Source organism: Copadichromis virginalis, linkage group LG3, assembly GCF_057382275.1.
Source record: "Copadichromis virginalis isolate Kocher_CV1m ecotype Utaka linkage group LG3, C_Virginalis_male_GT1.1, whole genome shotgun sequence".
NCBI classification, from domain to species: Eukaryota; Metazoa; Chordata; class Actinopteri; order Cichliformes; family Cichlidae; genus Copadichromis; species Copadichromis virginalis.
In genome coordinates, this window is record NC_140620.1 from 47,943,733 (window position 1) to 47,967,548 (window position 23,816).

The 23,816-nt window shown below is 42.4% G+C and overlaps 2 protein-coding genes across 2 annotated transcripts in view; one reads left to right on the top strand and one right to left on the bottom strand.

The window, feature by feature from the left end:
* Positions 1 to 8,075, bottom strand: part of adgra3 (adhesion G protein-coupled receptor A3) — a 28,640-nt gene extending 20,565 nt beyond the window's left edge. The window contains exon 1 of the mRNA XM_085451447.1: positions 7,067 to 8,075. Coding sequence (XP_085307573.1) covers positions 7,067 to 7,281 — 215 coding nt within the window. The 5' untranslated portion in view covers positions 7,282 to 8,075. The remainder of the gene's footprint in view (positions 1 to 7,066) is intronic.
* A 1,127-nt stretch (positions 8,076 to 9,202) lies between these two features.
* gba3 (glucosidase, beta, acid 3) lies at positions 9,203 to 16,478 on the top strand. The gene is made up of 5 exons (XM_085451448.1): positions 9,203 to 9,481; positions 10,619 to 10,843; positions 10,952 to 11,754; positions 12,447 to 12,570; positions 14,691 to 16,478. The coding sequence occupies exons 1-5, from the start codon at positions 9,427 to 9,429 to the stop codon at positions 14,891 to 14,893; spliced, it is 1,410 nt and encodes a 469-aa protein (XP_085307574.1). The 5' UTR covers positions 9,203 to 9,426; the 3' UTR covers positions 14,894 to 16,478.
* The last annotated feature ends 7,338 nt before the right edge of the window (positions 16,479 to 23,816 follow it).

Sequence of the window (23,816 nt, forward strand, 5' to 3'; positions counted from 1 at the left end):
ATTAGTTGTTTACTAAAACAAAACGGGAAAAAATAGAGGAAGAGAGAGCCTGAGAAAGTCTAAAACCTAAATCTAACCTAAGTGTGAATTCTTGATAGCTTCCTCTCGGGGTAATAAACAGCATTTTATTATCTAGTTTATTTTCCCAGCAGAGCTAACCCACAGCAAGGAAAGCTCCAAGCTAATTGCCCGCTTTCTGCTCCCGTGTGTCCCTCCCAGTTATGGTCCTTCTTTAAAAGTACTCCCAAAGAGTGCGGGAGCAAGGACGTGTGGTTAGCATGGAGGGGAAATGGTGGGTGACATACATGCTTAGTGGCACCCACAACCCGGGGCCAAATTGGAGTCATTACGGGGCGTTGAGGGGCCGTTTTATTACAGGGTTGGACAGAGGAGACTCTCTGGAGATTTGCTGTTTGGCTCCCTGCCGTTCAGAGAAAGTACGCACATAAAGAGTTCCTGTTTTCCATGCTTCTGAACGCTGAAATGGCAAATGTTAAGACTCGATGATGTACAAGACTGCAAACTCTGTTCACTGCCTGTGTGCACATGGTCCGATGATACAGCCGCAGATGTTGGGTCTCTCGTCACAAAAGTCTAATTCATACGTGAAATGCATGGAATACCAAATGGATGAAATCCAGCTTTAGCAATGTGGGGCTTAATCAGCAGAATACAGGGGATGGACAAAAACACCTTTCAGTACACTAGCACTCCAATAAATGCAAGGCTGGGGGAATTTATTATGTTTGGCTACTTCTTTGTAGCATTTCTCATGTTGGCTGGATCGTCACACTACAAAAAGAGCATACGCAAGATTTTATTACATTTTTTTAAAGGAATAATAATAAAACTGAAAAGAGCTGAAGTTGAAGATTCATTCAAAACTTGGAGCAATAAACAAACAAATCTGCAATGCAAAAATCAAAGTCATAACCTTCCAAGTATACACTAACCCACCTCAACCTCAACCAGTCGCTAGGGTGGATCAGCGATGCTTTTAGTTAGAGCTTTTCAGGTTTGTAGAAAATCCTTTGAAAAAACACTATATTTAAAGTCTCCCATTGGTATTCACTAACAGCAAGAAGGTCCTGGCTTCAAATCTACCAGTCGGCTGCCCTTTCTTTGGGGAGTCTGCATGTAATGCACATACATATCTTTCACTGTACTCCAGCTTCCTTCCAAAGTCCAAAGATATGCATAGGTTAGGTAATTGGCTAATCTACATTGGCTGAAAGAATGGTTGTTTGTCTTTCTGTGTTAGCCCTATGACAAATTGGCAACCTGTCCAGGGCTGGGATAGGCTCCAGCCCACCAGTGACCCTGAACTGGATAAATGGAAGGAAATGGGTGGATGGAGAATTCCCTGATGAGAATCTTGACAAAAGGGTTGGGGGTAAAACCTAAACCTGAGTTGGGCATTTGAGAAAAGTAGGATTTTAGGCATGAAATTCTAAATACGTGATAAATAAATAAATTTAAAGGGTAAACATGCAATTGTGTGTGCATGGCTACTCAAACAATGCCCAAACCTGAAACCCAATACTGTCCCCAAGTCCATGTGTGAAAACAACTTCAGTGCAGGCAAAAGAAAACCTTCACCATCACCGACATCATCAGAGGTTATGTAAAGCATCAAGAATTAGGTTTGGCTACAAAACTGCACATTTAAAGCCCTGTAAGTCTCAAGTCATCCAAATAAACCTATAAAAGAGAGTTCTCCTGAGAGCCATGCACACTTTTCTTGGCCTCTCTTCATTCCTCCCTTCTTTGGCTCTTTTGCTAGCTTTGTCCCACCCTCTTCCTCATGACAGGAGTGTGACCTCGCCACATTAGAAACCGCTTGGGCTGCAAAGTCCTCTCTGCACTCTTGCATTCATGTGAAAGCCTTACCACTGCAGACTAGGTAAATAATATGTATAGAGCAAAGCCTCGAGTCTCCATAGAGATCACGGCCATTTAAATACTAGTGTCTTCACTGGCCTCAGGACATGTGTAGTTAGATCGTCTGCTTCCCTGCTGTCTGTCTCATGAAATCAGCCTGAGGTCGCCAGACAAAGGACCAGTCTGTGGAATTTCTTCAGTCTGTGCTTCTAACAACACATGAGGGAGTCTTGCTTATCTTGATGCATAGATAAGACCTGCTTGAGCTCAAGCCAGGAACAAGCTGCTAGGGGAGTCTACGAAATCTCACATCCTGTCTACTGATACAGATGGTATAAATCTCAATGACATTTATGGAAAAACCTTCTCTAAAAACAGAATTTCCACTCTTAGTCACAAGTAGTATAAAATGCACTTGTCTAGATTAAATCTCATTCTCTATGTGAGTAAAAACTACACTAGTGAAAGGCAATTTTTACACTGTGCAGCGAGGGAGTGAAACACACAAAATGGCCAGCCACTGCTAAGTGTGCAAGCAGCCACGTAGTGTTTCAAGGACAAAGCCCTGGAGTTCTCCCTACAGGTTCTTTATGCTCAAGAGGCTTTTGGACAAAGAACTTCATAGCGTGGAGATCTGTAACCCTTCAGCAGGTTTTCAAATAAGATTCAGGCTGCAGATGGGTTCATAAAAACCCTTCTAGAGTGACTTCCTCTGAATATAGTGCATGGAAAAGTAGGTCTGAGTTCAGGTGGGGAAAGGACCTGGTCCAGTGGCTGAGGTGCTCTCATGTGCCAATGTAAAGATTTTCAGCTCTTTATTATTCTACAAAAAAAAAATCAAAGTATGAAGACTTTTTTCAGGAATATTGTGTGAGAAAAATGGACGACAAAAGAGTGAAAAAAAAAATGTAGAAAACATAAAGGTGCAGTGATTCATCCGAACTGGCAAGCTCAAAAAGGCACATGTCATACACCCTCTTTTTGCAAATTCATCCTTGTAAGTCATTGGTATTAAAATATCTTCTTTCAGCTTTCAACAGGACAAACCATTAGAGTGCGGTATTCACCTTATAGCTCTGCAGCTGAATGGAAAAATGATCCGCTGTTCAAACACCGGGGTAAAGGAAAAAAAAAAGGGGGGGCGAGCAGGAAAATGAACACAGACGTGTAGGCACCGCACAGCACGTAGCTCGTGTTTACACACCGAACTGAATTGCTTGTCTGGGATTAAGCGATACTTGAGGCAACCTGACAAAGTCAAAGCTCAACTGGTCTGCGAAATGAAAGCCTGCAGACTGACTTTCTGCGCAGCTGTCAGTGAATGCCTCGCCTTTGGGATTTTACCCTCTTCTGCAAACACTTCAGAACTACTATTTAAAAAAAACAAAACAGGAGCATTCCTTGAGACCAACGGTTTGCTCGGAAAGCACCAAAAACAAACCCTCTTAGGACATGCATGACAGCAAGCACCTGCACTCTCCTCGCACAAGCACTTTAAAATCTCTCAGCATGACATGGAAAAATTGATGAGACGACTGACGTAAGCACAGAGATTGCGCTTTGGACCAGAATTTACAATCACGCTGAAAAAAGTTTAAAGATCTAAAATCCAAAGGGGAAACAACTCCACGGAGCTCGACTTAAAGGAAATGAAATCACCAGATGAGCCTACAGCATCCAGGTCTGCACTACTGCGAAACAAGACAGTTTATTGCACTCAAATGTGTCATCAAATCAGAGTGATTTTTTTCTGCCATGAGGGAGGAAATCCCTGCTTTTCTCCAGACATTAATCCCGCGCTGCTCTGCAGCGGCCAAAACCAGGTGCACGCATTTTTACAGTCTGATCCAGGTGCTCCTGTGAATGGATCCTTTTTTAAAATATATATATGCACTAAACAAGGATTGTAAAGAAATATGAGCTTGGTGAATACTTCACGTCTAGTTTCTTCCTGTCTGTGTGGATGCAGAGGCTGAAACTTATACAGGTACACAGAAATAAATGCTCACACCCATGCATACTACTCAGACAACCCTTAAAATAAAAGTTAAATTCAACCACTCGTATATTAGCCGAGGGCCCACACTGACACGGGAGGACAGGCCAGCTGTAAACACATTTGTGTCATTTCCTCTCGGATTACTTAGACATGTGGTATCACTGGGAGAGCACAAATGTGAGGAATGTATTACTCTTTTTTTTTTCTCTGCCGAGAGGCATTGAGAGCAGGACTAAACCGGGTAACTACACAAACTCAGTTTGAGGACGAGGCCAATAACACCAAGCATTCAAGTAGGGTAAGACGATAGCTAATTTAGCTGTACAGCTGCTCATGTGTAAACAGCGACGATTAAAGTTAGACTTCTGGTTGTTCTACTCTTACGCATGGTAACTTTTCTGGAATGAAGTCAAGCCAATTATCACTGTAGTTCAGCGAGTTCAAAGTCTAAAGAGTTTTTGACAAACTTCCAAAAGAAATGTGCTTACAGGTCAAAGCTTTCTTTCTTTTTTCTCACGTGAAAAGCTTGGATTACATTTTTTATTTGTTAGAAGACCCCCCAAAGAGGTAAATCAGAAGTACAAAGGGGTGGAATTAGTATGACAGATGGGTTTCTAATCATATCTAGCTTAACATGCTGTTTCCGACAAGAAAGACACCATGCCATCAATCACTTCCTTGACAATATACCGTAACTGACACCCAAAGGGCCAGAGTAGGTGAAGGATATTACTGTGTATTAACCTCAGAGGGGCACTGAAAATGATGAAATTTTTAATATTCCAAAAAAATTAATCCAAAGCGACAGATTTGGCAGGAAAGCCTGCTAAAGGGCCATTTAGATACAGATCTATTAGCTTCGCACACCTCGAGGAATCTCATCTGTGAATTTCCGGACATTATTCCCAGTATTATCGCTGCATGAACAGACAAAGTAAGAGCAGCTGAAAATGTTGGGATTAGCTTTGGCTTAACAAGGAGAAACGGGGGATGATCATTTTCAAGACTGGGAAAGGGTTCTCACACCAGCTGGGACTCCTGCGAGGCCAGCTGCGTCTCCCGAGAGGGGTCGCTGATTTTACAGGTTATAAATTGCCACCCAAAAAACTTTGCAGTCAGCATAGACTGTCATTTCATTGCCACTCATGTCTGCAGGGAACTATGAAGACAGTTCCACAAGTACAGGGTAGTTCTACTGTTTTCCAACAATAAACGACAACTGCTTCCCAGAAAAACAAACGTGGGCGACTGAATAAAATCTTTCGCGTTCATGGCTGTTTTTGGTCGAGCTCTCAAATTACACTGCTCTTGTTCTTTGGAGCTCAGCGCTAAATCATGAGCAACCAGGCTCAACCTCCGATCCATCACTGTCAGAGCGTGATGAGAGACTACAAGCTCACTGTAGACATAAAGACAAAGCAAACAGAAGGGAGGGCCCACTACATTACTTCAGAGCACACCATACTTAGCACTAACTCCATAAATCCTTGCTGAAAATAAAAATAAAAGCAGTGGAATTTATCTTTTTCTTTTTTTATTCAAGAGCCATACAAGTGTTTTATTCCAGTTTACGACGGATCTTGTCTACTTGTCCATTCTGCTCACCATCCTTTAAACTAAACTGCAATGAGACATCCCATAGTCTGTGCAGGTAATGGTAAATCTGCCCTAACACTAATAATTCGCACACAGTAAACTCACCCATATGATCTATTCCTGTGTTAGCGAGAAGCTTGAATATGCGGTTTGATTCTACCCACCAATAACATCACAGCAGGCATGTGCTGGAGTAAATTTGGACTCCTCGTGGCTTCTTGATGCCGTACAGTAAAGAAAACAACTGACGCACACTATGAATGCTTTGTTTAATGGGACATTTAATCATAAGGACAAGCGTACAGTCTGTGTTTTTGGATCAGTGCTTTTGGTAATAACACTTGGTTGAATGACTGCCAGGTGTGGAGCTCCACCCAGGATAGACTATACAGGCCTAATTTGGATGTTTTTTGGGCTCCAGTTACTTGATAAAATTACTCTGGACATAAACCCAAACTCCAAACTTAACAACATCCTTGCAGAAACTATGCGCATGGGCTGATTTTCAAGTCTCATATGACACAAGAAAGTTTCAAATATCTGCAAATGCAGTCGAGTCCTGTTTTGAAATACAAACTAACATTTTTTAAAAACGTGCGCCTTTGGAAAGTGCCTCAAATCTAACAAGTGGCTTATAGTAAAGCTCTTAAAAACATGCACTGCAATTGTCTTACAACTCTTTATTACCAGCCAATCCTCTGCCTTTCTTTCCCTCCTGGGAGTCCATTATTTGCTTTCCACTCCTGCACCCTGCCCTGGTATTCTCATATTTCCTCCATTGCACACCACCACCACAAAGTACAAGAGCTCTGGGGTGCACGCAGCTTCGACTTACTGTCAAGATTATTCAAATTCCTTTTTATTTATTTTTCCCTGTCAAATGCTCAGTGATGGACCAAAACCAGAGTGTCAATTGGTTAAATCTGCTCTGACTTGACACAACACAAAGGCCTCAATCAATCAGCAGCTTGTGTCTCGGTGTGCGTTTCATCCCTGCAGACTGCCACACAAAGACCAGCAACTTTAATCAATGACACTGATGGAGAGGCAGTGGTTGCACAGCCTCAAAGCCTGCTTCTGATGTAAGGCCATATTACTGTAGTGGCTACATACCAACAACCTAAAACTAAACTTTAAAAGTGTAATTCTTGAAGAAAAAAAAGGCACCTGGCTAGTGTTAGCCAGGTGTGCTGTCAGGATCTAACCATGCCAGAGTAAAACCAGGTGGAAAAAGAATCACATCCATAACCTATGAGCTCTTACATTTATAATGGCATGTGTGCAATTTAGCAGCCTCTGCATAAATCACTGCATAACAGGAAGGGGTTACTGTTACACAAGGTTAGTATTTACACTGCTATTTACAGTATATAGCTGTGAAATGATAGTTTGTGGTCGGCTTATCAAGATATATTTATCTTTCCATGTTTGTGCAGTATGAATAAGGGGGATAAGATGGTTATTAAGACGTCGCAAACAGTTCCAGTAACATTAACTTTCAGGAAAGAAACAGTCCTTACTGAGAATAAAGTGAATCTAGTGACTGATGGGATGTGTTTTCACAGCATGCATCTGTATGCGTGTACTCACAGTGTCACTGTTCTGTTCGGGAAAGAGAGAGAGTCCGGGGGCAACACCTGATGGAGCTCCATGTTGCTGCAGACCACTTTCTTGTAGGACGGCACGATTTTCCCACCGCTTTTCGAGTTTTCATCAAACGATTTGCACGCGGATGATGCCGCTGAGCCACAGCAGCCGCTCAGCAGCAGCAAAATCCCAAACAACTGCAAACGATCCACCCTCATTTTTAATTCACACGCGGCCAGAAAAGCACTGCAGCACCGGCGAAGGAAACAATGTTTTGATAACAGAACAGGCGGGCGGGTAGATGTTGCTAGAACCGGGCAAAGAAGAATGAGACCTTTGCAAGTATGTTGTTTGGCTCAAGCGAGCCTTCCTCCTCCATTTCTCGCAAGGCTTTCCCTTTGCTCGGCGGTGTTCAGTCCGACGGAGGTGTCCTTCTTTGTTTGGAAAACGACTCATTTAGAATTCCCTTTCCATGTTGGCATCGGCTTCCATTTCCTCCCAGCTCGGCAAATCTACCACATTTCAAATGCCGAGTATCCTCCCTGGTAGCTAAATAACTAGCCCAGTTGTTGAGAGGTTCCCTTTGTTGCCCATAGCGTGGGTCCAAGTCAGTGTGTTGTCTTATCCAAAGGAGGCGGCTGCAGTCATCCCAGGTTATCCGCTCCCAACTTCAGGAAACGCGGTCGGGCTTTTTTAACGCTCACTTTAAATTTCCCATTACTTCGAAACACGTACGGGACGAGAAACAAGCGTGCAAACTCTCGCCCCCGGTCATGAACAGGAAATTACTTTGAGGGAAAAAAAACAGAGCGCAAAAACAACAACAGTTTTAGCTCAAACTGTGCTACCAATGTGGGAAAAATACACTAAAAACTGTATAATAACGTATCCAGAGTAGTCGGCGTGTCCGTTTTGTTAACCGGTGTCTTTAGAAAAGATTTAAAACTAGCCTTATTTCCATTGAGAAGTCCTACTAGTCCCATGGTCCTGCCCCGGGAGCCACTAAAGTCAGGGGCGGTCAAGGCCGAGCAGATTCCAAACCACATCCGGTCCGCATTTCATAATAAAAGCACCAGGAGATGACTTCCTTTGAGTTTGGGGGAGGATTGCGTCTACGAGGTTCATTGGTTGAACGCAAAGGAACTGTTAAAAGTGTCTTTTCTGGATATGTACCTGTTGCACATCACCAAACAGTGCACAGTTACATGTAAAACTATCAACATAAGTAATATAGCATTTAAAATATAAACCTGCGATATAAAAATGCGATAAAAAATATGGTGGACATAAAAAAATACTGCTGTTGCAGGACTAAAAAAAGTGAGTGTTTATGTTTTTCTTGCTAATTTTATCGTAATACAGGATCTGTACTTTCACCTCTGGTCGTTTGGTCTAGTTTGCAGTTCACATGAAAGCCATGATAAGGATTTGTTTTTGCCCTGATACAGACGTTTGAATCTTTCCACTCCACCGAGTTGAGAATGTAATACTCTTGATAATCTGATAGTATTTGTTTGCCCTCTTGTCGCAGTCCATTGTGTTCATTTTGATGAGATCAAATGATTCACTTCATCATATAGAAAACTAGACTACAGCATTATTAGAACCCGTGCGAGGCTTAACGATAGACTGTATATGATACGGAAGTATCATACCATATGTGTTATAACTATAGTTCATTTTTGCATTTCTTATACTATCTAGAGAAATACTTCTGTCCAAATTGTTAATAGCATCGTAATATTTGGGTCTTTACAATTTGAATTTATGTTATTTGTTTTATAATTAAAAAAAAAAAAGTTAATACCATAAACTCACAGCAGAAACTCACTTAGTTGCTCTGCTTGACTGCAAAATAGACTTTTACTAATTTACCAAGCTGGCAACAGCCTTTGATTTCATCGCAACCCTCGACTCATCTTGCGGTGCTTTCAGGTGCACCTCGGATTTCATTTCCTCATTTCTTAATCCCACATTCCTGCCCTAAATTTTGAACATGAAAAGACCGAATCCCGTGAACTAATGTGTTTTTGATTTATTATTATTTAATAACAGAATTAAGCTAGTATTACAGTAGTGGCATTGTCGAAAAAAGCAAAATCCAGCGAGATAATTATCCTCGGAGTTTCCCGTACTGGATGAAATCTTCTGTACGTGACTTACGAAACGTCACATCTCGCAGTAGTTCCTGGTCTGTGGACGTTAATGGCTGCGATGCCACATGAAACAAAAACAAAACAAAACAAAAAAACGTCCGCTTTGTAGGGAGACAAATCGCTTTGTGTATTAAATTTAAGAGAGATAAAAGCATAACGCGCTAAGATATAGGAACACCTTTGTTTCAGCGTCCTAATGCACAAAACATGTTCCCACGTGACTTTGCATGGGGAGCGGCGACGTCTGCGTATCAAATAGAAGGTATGTAAACAAGTTTTTGAATGGAGCAGTGATAACTGTTATGGAGCGGGAGAGAGAGGGGGTTTTTACACTCCGAGAACCTCTAATGTAATTCGCTTTACCGTGAATACTTTACTTGGTAAATATTGGCGCTATTGACTCTGTAACATGCTTTAAATGAGTGTTTGGTGAAACTTAAGCATGTGTAAAGAAATAGTAGCCATTGCACTGAATATATTGATGGAGATACAGATAAATGAAAATGTATTCATCATTTCCTCATTTGTTGTTTTGACATTGGTGTAACAGGGCATTTGGTCTAATGGAGATCTGGTGACTAAACGGGCCTTAAGTCTGTGATTCATATGATTTTCTTATTCACCAAACCATTCGGTGACCTGTATGGCCCATGCATCTATGCACTGTCATCATGGAAGCCAACAACCCCCCATGACGCTTTCATGCCCATGTGGACTGAAGAATATGGTTAAGGCTGGCTCATCTCTCACCACCATATTACTTTTTGTTTTCTGTGACACAGTCTGATCATATCCCATAATGCTATTGTCAGTCACCCGAGGAAGAATGGCTCCTTTTCTGGTTTTCAAAACTCGAATGCAACAAAAAACCCTGCCGCCTGTTTCCTTCTCCTAACCCCTGACCGGTTGCAGCAGATAGCTGCGCATCCCTGAGCCTGGTTCTGTCAGAGGTTTCTTCCTGTTAAAAGGCAGTTTTTCCTTCCTACTGTCACCATGTACTTGCTCATAGGGGGTTGTCTGATTCTTGGACATTTCTTTTTAGTATTGTAGGACCTTTACCTTACGATATAAAGCAGCTACACGCGACTGTTGTTGTGATTTGGTGGTATATAAATAAAACTAAGTTGAATGTGTTCTTCTGAACACTGTTTCCGACATTTACTTGTATTTCTCCCCACATTTTTTTTAGTTGTTCCTTACATTTGTCACTCATTTGGTACACATAAAAAAATATTGGCAGACTAATACAGTCTTTAACACACTTATGTAATTAGATGAATGTAAATAACCGCTAGAGTAGATGACGTCTTAGATGCTGTCACAATAAATTCACAGAGTGATATTTCTATATGTCAACACTTTACCTGTTTTTCTGAACAACCTTTACGCGGTCTTTCAGGTGGCTGGCAATCGGACGGCAAGGGACCGAGTATCTGGGACACATTTTGTCATGAGAAAGGCAGAGTGTTTGGGGACCAGAATGGAGACGTGGCCTGCAACAGCTATGAGCTGTGGGAGAAAGACCTGGAGTGTATCCAGCAGCTTGGGCTGACGCACTATCGCCTGTCTTTCTCCTGGGCCCGCCTCCTGCCTGATGGGACCACGCAACATGTCAATCAGAAAGGTATTTTCATAGACCTGAAACACACATGCTGGAATTAGATCCAGGCCTATTTGATGGCTTTAGGCAATTGTATCTCATTACCCATTTATGGCACTCTCTGTTCAACAGGTGTGCAATACTACAACAAAGTGATTGATGATTTGCTAACCTCAAATGTCTCACCGATGGTTACCCTTTACCACTTTGACCTGCCTCAAGCTCTGCAAGACCAGGGAGGCTGGAAATCACCTGGTATAGCCAGTCTCTTTGACAATTACGCTCAGTTTTGTTTCCAAACATTTGGGGACCGTGTCAAACTTTGGATCACTATCAATGAGCCACAAGTGTGCGCCAAACTGGGACACGAAGACGGCATCCATGCCCCAGGGTTAAAAGAGAAAGGCACTGCTGCCTACCTGGTAGGACACAACATGCTGCGGGCCCACGCCATGGCCTGGCACAGCTACAATTCTCGCTACAGGTCAGAGCAGAAAGGTGCCGTGTCTATTGCCCTCAACAGCGACTGGTGTGAGCCATTAAACCAAGGTTGCCCCAAGGACATTGCTGCTACTGAACGTGACCTTGCATTTAAACTGGGATGGTTCGCCTGGCCCGTGTTTGTTACCGGTGATTATCCAGAAATAATGAGATCTGCTATAGACGCTCAAAGTAGGAAGCTAGGATACAATGCAGCCTCAAGGCTCCCCAGTTTCTCCAAGGATGAATCTGCCATTCTGGGAACTGCCGACTTCTTTGCGTTGAACTACTACACGTCTCGCAAAGTCAAACCAGGAGGAGGTTGTGAAAAGATGTTGTGTATAAAGGGAGACCAAGATACAGAGGAAGTTTTGGATTCATCCTGGCCCATCAGTGGACTGTCCTGGCTGGCTGTAGTGCCAGATGGCTTGAGGAAACTCCTAAAGTACATTAAGGTAAAACTTTTTCCTAAAAATCTTTTTTTTTTCTTTTGGTTACAGTCTGTGTGGGGCAGCCAATCAGAAGAAAGTTTCCTTAAAAAGTGGGGGGAGGGAGTATAAAGCGCTTGTTTCAGATAAATGATTGACTAAGATAATTCACCAGTCCCGGCATAACATAAATAAGGATTATTTTAAACTGTGAGCCATGCACAGCTACTGCAGTAGAGTCCAAAAATGTAAAAATGCACAATTTTACGCTAATATATTACACTAAAAATAACCCAAACCAAGGGCCGACCAAATCTTTTCATTACAGTTTGGATTCACCTTGCGGAAAAGTAAAGTCGGTGCTCAAAATGAATTGACCAGCAACAAGATAGATCACCTTCAACCGTACGAGGAGAACACTGGCATTTGTTTAGTGTCTCACTATTGATTTTGCATGCAGCAATCTCTTTTCGACACCTCCAGAAACACACTGATGCTTCATTAGTGCTGTCACATTGAATGAAACAGTTACTTTGCTGAAAAGTGTTTGCAAACGAGCAATTTCCTGCTGTTGTGACTTGTCACACGCCATTAGTCTGAGCCTGGCGCCGTTGAAACGCAGCTGAACGGCACACTGTAGACCAATCTGTCTCCCCCTGGAATGTCTGACAGGCTGTGATGCCTTGTTTGACAATAATATTTGCCCTATGACTTTGCAGGACACTTTTAACAACCCGGCGATCTACATTACAGAGAATGGTTTCTCTCAGGTGGGGCCACTGCAGATCGAGGATGCCCAGCGCTGTATGTATTACAAGGACACCATCTCAGAAGTGGCAAAAGGTAATGGCTAGTAAATCGGGACTGCATAAATCCTGCGTATTTAAAAAATTAAAAGCATGCGAATCGGGAAAATAATGGTTAAAATATCATTTTAATTCTGCAGCTTCTCCAAATTGACAAATTTAGTCTTGTTTAAAACAAAAAACATTTAATTGGTTTGATGTACCTTTAATCTTCTTGCTATCATTTATCATAAATTTGGTTTCCAAAGACTGTTTGTGTTGTATCAAAAGGTTTTTATTTACCTCACTTTCAAAGAGGGGTACCCAGTGCGGTAAAGTTAATACTTGTTTCTAGAGATGGCACGATACCACTTTTTTATGTCCGATACCGATACCGATATCATAAATTTGGATATCTGCCGATACCGATATGAATCCGATATAGTGTTTTTTAATCAACAAAACTGTTTTTTTAAAATATCTTGCTGCATTTTGCAAGTCTGCAAGTTCATACTCAAGTTTAAAACAACAACTACACTAAAGCTATTCTGTTATACCTGTATACAAAAAAAATATTTCATAGTTCAGCAATACTGATCAATCTAATAAACTTAGACCTACACCATCCTCCCTATTCTGGTATTTTAAAGAGTACTTAGCGTAAATATTAAGCAACCTAACTAATAGGGTTCCAACTCCCAGCAACAACAAAAATAAATAAATAAAAAATAGGGAACCACCCCTCACGCTCCACCTCATGATGCTTAATCAACGTAATCAACCTTAATTTGATGCAGTGTGAAAAAAAATGCACAGAAATCAATTATTTTTCAAGAAATATTAAATAGATTCAACATCTTTCTTCAACAAAATTGCAGACTGCACAGATGGTACCTTCCCAAAGGAAAATGTACTATAGCTTACTAGGGTATATATATTAGACTTAATAGTTACTATATACAGTAATTGACTTCTATTCATTTTACATCAAATTAAAACTTTGGGTGTCAGATAATTATTTATTAAAAGCTAGACATTTTAAATGAGAATAAGAAAGAAAAGTATGTCTTTGTGCCCCCTTTTCCCTGTTAATGCCCTATCGGCCCCCCTGGCTAAACTTTGCTAGATCCGCCCCTGCACAGTTACAGCCGTCAGCTACGTAGAAAAAGATCCTGGTGTAGAAAGTAATATTAAATAAATTCTAACAACAGCTTATCAAGCTTAAACGTGCTGCTGTTGTTCAGCCGCTGGTTTCCTCTTTCTGGTGCAAAGTGGACCAAAAACAAACAAGAGACAGACTCGCGACAGAAAAGCCGATCAGCTGATTATTAGCAGTTTCACGATTGAAGTAGCAGCCGGAGAGCGAGAGGCAGTCGCTCGTTAAGCTTAACGTGGGAATGCTTTACAAACATTCAGAGATGGACTTACACACTTGCTTTACTTCTCTCGGGGATAACTTTGTCGGAGATGAAATGCCAGGTTGCTAGCGAAGCTCCAAATGCTATCCAGACCACCGACAGGTCCCGCATGCCACAGCTGCTCTATCACGTGATGCATACTGCTCCGACGTTCTGAGGCGAGTTACGGCGTGTTGCAAGTTTTGTGAGGTGCTTTCGTGATATTTAATGGATCGGATTACATTTTTTATTTTTCTCCGATATCCGATCCAGTAATTTAGGTCAGTATCGGACCGATACCGATACGTAATATCGGATCGGTCCATCTCTACTTGTTTCATTACCATTTCATTTCAGATGCCTTTGACAGCGACACTATAGATACAAGCGTTACACATACGTCTGTGTGTATCTTACGCATACGTTGCTTCTGCTAATCAATTTTTAGCGCATTAACACTTTGGGGTCACGGGAATGTGTTGTGATTCAGATCTGTGAGTAAGTGTTCAGCGACAGCGACGCCAACTGATTACTTTTATGCAATGAATATGTCGTTTGCAAAGAGAAAGATAAATACACGCGTCTTTATTATCCATCTGTTTGATGTTTATGAACAGCAGTTTTTGCTCTATCTACTTTTTATAATGAAGATATAAATGAGTGGACCTAGTAAACAGGTTTTTGCTAGTACTTTAGAATGATCCTTTTGTCACATATCATGATACTAGTCATGGTTTAATTAGATGGCTCTATGTAACTCCTTTCTTCTGTCCTTGTATAGCTATACAAGAAGATGGGATCAACGTCCGTGGATATTTTGCATGGTCTCTGATGGATAACTTTGAATGGGCCGATGGATTCAGCGTTCGTTTTGGCTTGTTCCACGTGGACTTCAGTGATTTGAAGCAGAGTCGAACTCTGTACCAATCTGGACGGGAATATGCAAAAATCATCTCAAAATCCCGATCTGGCCAGTCTAAATAAGAGTAGCTGGAAAAAATGTGCGTTACTATGTGAATTATGAACATGCTTTTGCTTTCAAGAACTGGAGTCAAGAATCCAGATTTATTTTGGATTTGAAGTATTGCCTATGAATTTTTTTGTAGTTTAACAAAAACAGCTGGTGAATTGTCTCAGGAGTATAATTTCTCACTCGCCTTTATGATGTGAAGACAGGGACAAAATAAGGTTATGTTAATTCAGTGGTATTTAAATCGGTATTCTATCCTGCCGAATCCCAACTCATTGCAGGTAAGGAAGGTTTATACAGAACCAGCGAGCTGTAAGGCCCTGCAATTGCTTCATGGGGCTGGAGAAGAACTTATGAAGAACCCAACAATAATAATGGCATTATCACTGTGAATGACTTTATTGTGCTTACATGTATTATGTGAAAGCTGACCTGTTCTGGCGGTCTGTTTACATATTTAAGATCTTATCTTTAGCTTAAATCTACCAGCAAGAGTCACGTGACTGGAATCTGCGAGATATCTTGCATTAATGTCTTGAATTGTTCTCTGAATAGTTGTGATTCACTAAAAGGTTGAAGGTCTGTAGCTGTAGTGACACAGGTATGGGAAAACATGCTCAGCAGTTTCACTTTGTGATGTGAAAGGCTGTTTCCTGTTTACAGACGTAACGGACACAGTGCACATGCCCACATGACGATAACAGTACCTGAGGAATGACAGAGAAACCACAGTTGCATTCCTTACAATTGCAGGCAATTTTAAAGCGCTATAAGCAGTGTCAGTATGAGCAATAATGTGATTATATCAATGAAAGCAGTGGTTTTATGACCGCAAATTGTCTCAGTGAGCTCACTGAAGACGGTGTCGAGACAAAGGAACGCGCGGAAATAAAGCCTTTTTCAGTGACACATCAAAGCCCATAGCTTCCATTTATTTGGAATAAAGACTGATTGAGCAGATGCTTCACTTCTTTGACAAGATTAAACAAATACCGTAGTTTAGCTGCTGTGGGGGAAACAGGTATAATTAGTAACCCCTTTTCTAACCACCTGCCCTATGAATGGAAAGGATGCGACATAAGACAAAATGCAGTACTCATCTTAGTTATGATAATGTCATCTGGGTGCATAAAGAGCATTTCAGCACACTCAGAAGGCGTGCCAGCTGAAAGCAACAGATGTCCTGCCACAGGAAGTGAGCATAATACAATTTGTGTTCCCCGGACAGCTGTGCAAATGAACTACTTTTAGAGGGAAAAACCAAACAAGGAAAACACCCTGAGGCAGTCTGCTGATTCATTGCCGTGGTTAAGGTTAAGGATTATTTGGATGCTGTATTGAGCAAACTATACTGCTATGGAGCTTAATGAGGGGCTTAATGAGCGCTGCTGAATTTCAGGTTTTGCACTGCGGGTGTGTACATGTATCTGATCCAGCTACACACCTGTGAAGGGGAGGACAACCGGAGAAGAAGAGCGGTTTAACAGCATCTGTTTGTGAGCCTGCAGTGCCACCTCGTGGTGCACAGTTGTAGTACAGCGCACCTCAGCGTGTACGGCTTTTTATGTGGCATGCAGTGATGTGCTGCTCTCATTAATAAAGCGCATGCTGTTGGCTTAACAATAAACAAGTGAAGGAGCTTTTTAACTACAATACATCATATATTTAATACAATTAATATTTATGCTCCGACGTGAAGGAAAACGCCATTTATATACTGTGTTGGGAGACTTTGTTTGCATTAATAAGCATTGTGTATCGCGACATCCAGTTGGCTGTGCTTACTGTTCTCAACAGATGTGAATAATACCCTCGTGGCCCTCCTCCATCTATGTCAAGCCGAATGAGAATCTCCTTTGTCTTCTGATGAATAACAAGCTATTGTGGAAACATGAATAATGCCACTGCCGCTCGGATTAGAGCTTCTTTGCAGGCTGCTTTTGAGCACAAGCTTGAAGCACATTTCATAGCATCTGACAAAGTTCACGCACGGTGGTCTTGACGGAGCGGAAAACGTTGAACTCGTCAGGTGCAAACACACAGCTCGATTCCAGGTGAAATTTCTCTCACCCGAATAAAAAACAAACAAAATCAGAAGTGAGGGAAGTTTGAATCATATTTCCCATGATTCCTCACTGCAGCCCATGGGCAACATAATTCCCAGCTAAGAGTTGATTAGTAATTCCAGCACCTGTCTCCCAGTATTGATGGATTCCATCTTCCTTTATCACGGCGTCGAGCTAGCTGCACGGCTGAAAGAACCTGCACTGCTGCCGAATTGATTGAATGGAATACTGTATGAGCAAGAGGTTACTCTGCACTTAGTGAATGTTGAAATTAGCCATTTGTGTGTGTGTGTGTGTGTGTGTTGGGGTGGAGGGGAATGAGGAATAATATGTGCCTATTGCTACTTGGAAAGCTTAAAACATTAATTTGCATTTAAATAATTCACACTTCAAGTCTCTTTAATAGCCCAACTACGAATATTCAACTTCAATTCATTACAGCCAGCGGAATTTATTCTGATTAGGCCGTGATGTAGAAAGTCACCGAATAAACCATTTCTAAATGTGCCTTCCAATTAGGCGCCAAATATATCATGTGTGTAGATAAGTTGCTTTTGACAATGAATTAGCACGTTTAATTGTAACATTCAATCACATTCACTTGCCGAGATTTACCCCGAGGAACATTCTGGCAAATTACCAAGTGGGACCCATTTGTATTTGACCAAACTTAACTCATTATGTTTTGACAGACACTATGAAATATTCAATAACTGGGAAATTCATTTACTTATTATAAATTAGCTAAATAATTTAGCCCCCTAATAAACTATCTTCATCGTGAATTATAGGAGAGGCACAATCTTGGATCGGCGCAGTGCTTACAGGTGCAAAGGCTATGACTTCTGGCAAATAATTACCTTTTTCTATTTACTGATTACCCTCATATGCATATTCCCCCTGGAGAAATGGTATAATTAGATTGTTGCTTCAATATCAAGATGAAGAGACGCGAGCCACTCCCTTTCTCTGGAGCGCAGATACAAATCTCTTCCCTCTTTTTCTTTGTCTGGGTCTCTCACACTCAGCTGGTGAGGGACCCGCGAGAGCCCCAAACCACCACTCAGCCTGTCTTCATGTCTCCTCCATCCACCCACCTACCCACCCCTTTCTTTCACTTGCTCTCTCCAGCTCATCATCTTCCCCTCTCCTAATCGCATTGCTCATTTTTCCATTGACGAGTGAGTATGAGAAAGGGGGGGGAGAAAAAAAAGCATCACAAACTTTCTAAATCCCATTGACCTACTTCGCCAGACATTTCACTGGGAATTCATGTTAGTGCAAAAGAGTTAGAAGAAGAAATGTTTTCTCACTTCCCCCCCTCATCTCTCTTTCAGCTGGAAGCCATTTTCCTCGCGTCCCGTATTTGATCCTGCGTGAGCACTAGCAGCACATTATACAAGTGGATAAACGCCTTACTGTGGCATAACCGGCGGTTTGGAGCCCTGTCACCACTTTTGACAGTGGCGTAAGTAGCGTGACATCGAAGTTATGAAAAAGCGCCTTTTGGAAGGCCTCGTCTGCGATTGATGAATTTGGCGGCGGAGACGAGATTGAGGGGGATGAATGCTGCTAGGCCTGGAAGACAGGAAGTGGAATTATGACAGACCCATACAGAGAACTGAAGCAGGGAGATGAAGAGAGAATAGAAAGAGAGAGAGAGAGAAAAGGCAATTCAACTCATTTCTTTTAAGCCCCTCCCTGAGGGACTGGAGATGACCCTGCTAACGTCTGTCAAAATTCTGACTCCCTTGAGTGCGATGGCGCTGCATGATGGGAGGGGGTTCGCAGACCTGCCTGAAAAATTGAAAGCTCTTAGAATATTCAGCTAACCCTGTGCGCTCAGCTGGGGGTGGGGATGGGTGTATGTGTGTGTGTGTGTGGTGGGTAAACCCAGCGGTGGTGGCAAGAGAGACCCCCCACCCCCCCATGTGCGTGGTGGCCAATGAGCCGAGTACCTTGTCTCGTGGGAACAGTTGTGGGAGTAAGAAGAGAATATAAGCGAGAAAGAAAAAGAGACAATTTATAGAACCTTTAGAACCAAAGTGAATATAGTTCTCAGGCATGGATCCAAGCCGGGAGACTAACAATGTGGATGTAACCTCGTGCTCCCAATATGCAAACATGATGTCATCAACAAAGAAAGAGTCAAAAACTCCTCCGCCCGAAATCTCTTTGAAACTTAATGGACAAAAAATGAAATAAAATAAGAACCAGCAGGTCTTACCTGTCAGAAACTATTGAAATGAGTACAAGGGGAAACATATTAAGCTTCATTCAACATTTAATTTGGCATTTCATGTCCTATGTTACTCAACGATCCGAAGAACTATTTTGGGATTATACAACCTGGATCTTATTTTCATAGTTTGGCTGTGTTATCATTCACTTTATTACTGATTGCCTTTACCGAGTGTGTTGCTTAGATCTGGAAACACACTGACATATAAAAAAACCCCAAAACAATCCATCCTGATCTCACAGACCCAGCCTTAATTTTCTGATTACCCCAGCTTGCACTATGTAATGGTTCTGGTTCTTGATCTTTGACACCTGTCAAATCGGTCTCAAAACACCATGCAAAACATCACCAATCACAAAGCTTTGAACTGACTGACAAAAACAGGACATTACAAGTGAGGAGTAAATTTAAGTGAGAACTCGAGAGACGCTGCACTCTCATACCGTAGAAGAAGTTGACATTTTCTTTGTGGGATTTAAAGAATATGATGGGCAAATGCAGCTATAACGATATCCAAACTTTGGTTTAGAGGATCCCTTGTTTACCCCTGGCTAAGCTGCTGGCTTGTTTGCGGTCTGACAGTTTGGTGACTAGCAGCCGTGAGAACTTGAAAAGAAATCCCTTTATTTCCTGAAACAACAAGTGGTTCTTTTAACAAAAAAAAAAAAAGGCGAGAAGATGAGGAGAGAGCATAGGCACGGGGTGCTGAGCAACAGTGTGCATGGACTAATTAACTCTAAGTGTTGTACGACATGCTCCCTTCTCACCCGTGTTGTCACTCAGGGTTTGAGTGGCACTAATGAGAGAATTATCTAGCCTCGGACCCTGGTAATGCATTCAAATGAACACCAGCTGACCTGACCTATGAGATGGCTTTTTAATCTCACCACTTAATACCAATCAGACCTGCTTTCTCATGTGCCCACACTGGGAGGGCCCTCTGCTCCAAAACGCTGCCATCCACTTTTTTTTTTCTCCCCCCACTGTTGATCTAAGGGAAAGCGTTAATTGTCTTGGATGACTCGAGGGCCTCTGTTGATATTATGCAGAGAACCTCAGGTGTGCAGGATAAAACAGGTGGATAGGGCTTCTAAAGTGTTTGCCGGGCATCAGAATGAAAGTGGCGACGTGCACGCATGCAAGTGTGTGCGTGTAAGCCCCTTATCACGAGAACCCAGTTGAGGATTAAGAAGGTTAATAAGGTCATGAGTTTGCAACAGAAGTCTGCGACTTACAATAGAGCCTTGGCATTGTTGGATTACCATAATCATCATTCATTGGTGCCCAAACCTGTGACTCAATTGTTGTGCTCACTGTGTTTCCAGATGCAATACAGATGTTCCGCAGGGGTGGGGGGGAGTGGGGGGTCTGGGGGAATTTAATAATTACCTGCTGGTATTACCAATTTAAGCATTTATACTTGAGCAAATAAGCCTGTGTTTCTAATTGGATCAAAGTATTTTCAGTTTGTTGTCTAGCGAGCTTAACGGCGACGGTGTGTTTCAGCCAGACAGCTCTGAACTTGTGGGCAACATGAGCAATAAGCCCTTTCAAGTGTTTGGGCTGTAGCCGTTTTTGTTTTGCCAAGTGCTCGAGGTAACAAATAGCAGATCAGCCAGAGTTCAAGGCTGCTTGTGAAATGGTTGGTGCGTTTCAATGCCTTTTGGGGAGGCTTTTATTGTTATAAATCTTGTGGCGTGCTCGGAACGTGTACGTTCGAGTGAGTCTGCCGGTGTGTGTGTGTGCCGGGGAGTCTTAACTCAAGCATGGGTGAGACGTATATGCTCGCGTAAACCTTGCAAACTTTCAAACAGAAGAGCACGCTATCGGTCCACACCCGCCCCACCCGCAACCCGCCACCCGCAGGAGCAGCAGAAGTGTGTTGAGACAGGAAAGAAAAAAATATCGATGAGACTTATATACAAAGCTTTTCCACCTCCCTCTTGTCATGAGAATCTATATTTTTTTGTACTGTTCAAAAGCATTCAGGATTTGCCTGAATGAGGGGCAATTAAAAGGGATTTAATAGGATTTTCTTATTGCCGATTCAAGGAGGCGATTCTGATGTGTTCTCTTTTATTTTAAGCAACTCGCCTCAGCTATGTTTATTTCTAAGTTGTACTATTAACTGGGGACTAAGCCCTTTGGAGAGTGCTGCTATCTTGAAAGAAGACCACAGTAATGAGTAGATTGGAAGCCTATAATCATTAAACTCATTCATTTTCCTTATTGTATATGAATATTACATTACCCTGATTTCAGCTAGTTTGAATCAGTTCCCTCTGTGTGTGTGTGTGTGTGTGTGCGTGTGTGTGTGTGTGTGTGTGTGTGTGCGTGTGTGTGCGTGTGATAGCACTCATTGTCAGAATATTGCGGGTGAAAAACAGTAATTCACGCAGGCCCACTTATAGTACACGCGGCGTTCAATTACATGTTACCAGGTTGGGAGCATTGTGCGGCATGTCTTTACATCATCAGTTGTCACCTAATTGTGCAGCAGAAAATAAAGATCTGCCGGTGTAATGTGTCATGCATGTGTGTGGCAGAGTTCCAGCTTTTTGTCTCTCTATCTCAGCCCACAGGCCCATTGTCATGCAGGCGCCCAGGTAACAGGTCCAGTCGTCACTCATCCGCCTGACGGCCGCCGCTATCTGCCCTGACGCTGACTGATGATGGGAGTGTGGGATGGGAGAGTGTGTATGTGTTACACAGTGTGTTACACCAAAGGGGGTAGCAGGCAGGCAGTGAAGGAGGCGCGCTAGATACCACCCTGGCTGAGGGCGGTGTTCGAAGCAAGCGAGCGCCGCTGCATTCACTGACCTTGCCCATGAGTAATACTGGAGCTAGTGGGCACGAGGAAAGCGGCGTCGGTGAGATGGATCAGTTGTCACATGGGTAGTGTGACACTGGAAGAAAAAAGTCGCAATTGGGTGGACGGCGCGGTTTAGCTGTGTGTCATGGCGGGCTAATAAAAAAAAGATGCGAGCAGAGAATTGGAAGAATTACTCTCAAACAGAGGTTGTCAAGCTGTGGTGAGGATTTTCACTGGGGGCGAGTTGAGGGATAGCGAGAGGCTGGAAGCTGAATTAATCTGCTTTATCTTGGAAGTATAAAAAAGCAGGAGCGCTTCCACACTAGCGAGGCTGACAAAACCCAAAATCAAATTAAATGTTAAGCAGAATGGACCAATTTTTGTAAAAGTAATATGAGGCAAAACAAGCGATTCAAAGTAAGATCATGAAAAAGTCTATTTTTGCTCTGGGATTCACTGTCAGAGTAGGAACACTTCACTCTTGTGTGTCCACTACACCTGAGCTTACATCACTTACACTGTACCGATATTTGTACATGTCGATACCACTGGCATTAAACTTTGGCACACACATTTTTTTCTGCTTTTAAAGGGCAACATGACAAAAACGTTGGAGAGCAGGGCTCTAAAACAAAAGACATTCTTCTTCTAGGTCAATTACGTAGTACTTCAAAAGTACCAAACTAGTTTTGAGTGATGTGACTGTTCTATGGTAACCCAAATGAGCGCTGTTACTTTGTCAAGTCAATGATTAAAAGCTATAGGTCATACACTATGCATGTATACACACAGAGAACAATCTCACCAGAGTGGAAAAACAGAGTAAAAACAAAGCAGCTAAATACAGGAGTAGATTTACGCAGTCTTGAATTCTGAGTGTCATCTCGTGTGTTCCACTTATGAATTTATGTATACTGTACATGCAGATTCATGCGCAAGTGGACTATAAATATGCGCGCGGGTGTGTGTTTTCATGCGTCTGGCGTCCGGGAAGATCAATTTGTCCCCATCGATGTTGTCTTGCCCTCTACACGTGAAGCGAATGGAGGGGGGAGGGGGAGGAGGGTGCGACGAGAGTGGGGCGAGTGGCGCGCGCTAAATGGATGCGATGCAAATGGCACCAGAGGACATAGGAATCAATTTACCTTATTGAAACAAATGAGAGCAGCTTAGCCCTTGCCATAGCGTGCCTTCTTTTTTTTTCTTTTTTTTTTTGGCTGCCCCCATTGTTATTGTAATTAACTCGCCCAACCCAAATCTCAGACCCTCCCTTTCGCAAACATATCCAACCCCCCTAAACAACCTGGCTTGGGTTCCCTTTTACCATAATGAAAAAGCCTTTGAGGTGCGCAGGTAAAAATGTAGGCGCTGTAATGGTGATTCATAGCCCCGGGTGACATGCTAAAAGGCATGGGAGATCTGCCGAGGAAAGCATTTAGGAAAAGGGTATTCCACGTACTAGCGCCAACACCCCCACTTCAGCACAACCCTACAATAACTGTAAGTCATTGTAGGTTTATGAACTCCCTCTCTCTCTACATTCACACAATCCCAATAACCAAAATGGACTTTGTGAACCACTGGAATGACCTTGGAGGTAAGTAGCCAACGTGCTGCCTATTTCATAAAGTGAAGTGTGATATCCAGTTGAAAATTTTCCATTCTTTCATTTAACATTAGGCCACATTGATGACTGAGCTGTAATTCAGCGGTGTGGCATGGGCATTGTGCAGGGGTCTTGGGGGATGGATCAATAGTAAGAAAGAGCGATGGGGTCATGGTGGAATCAATTCCCCTGGACAAACGACCTCCAGCTG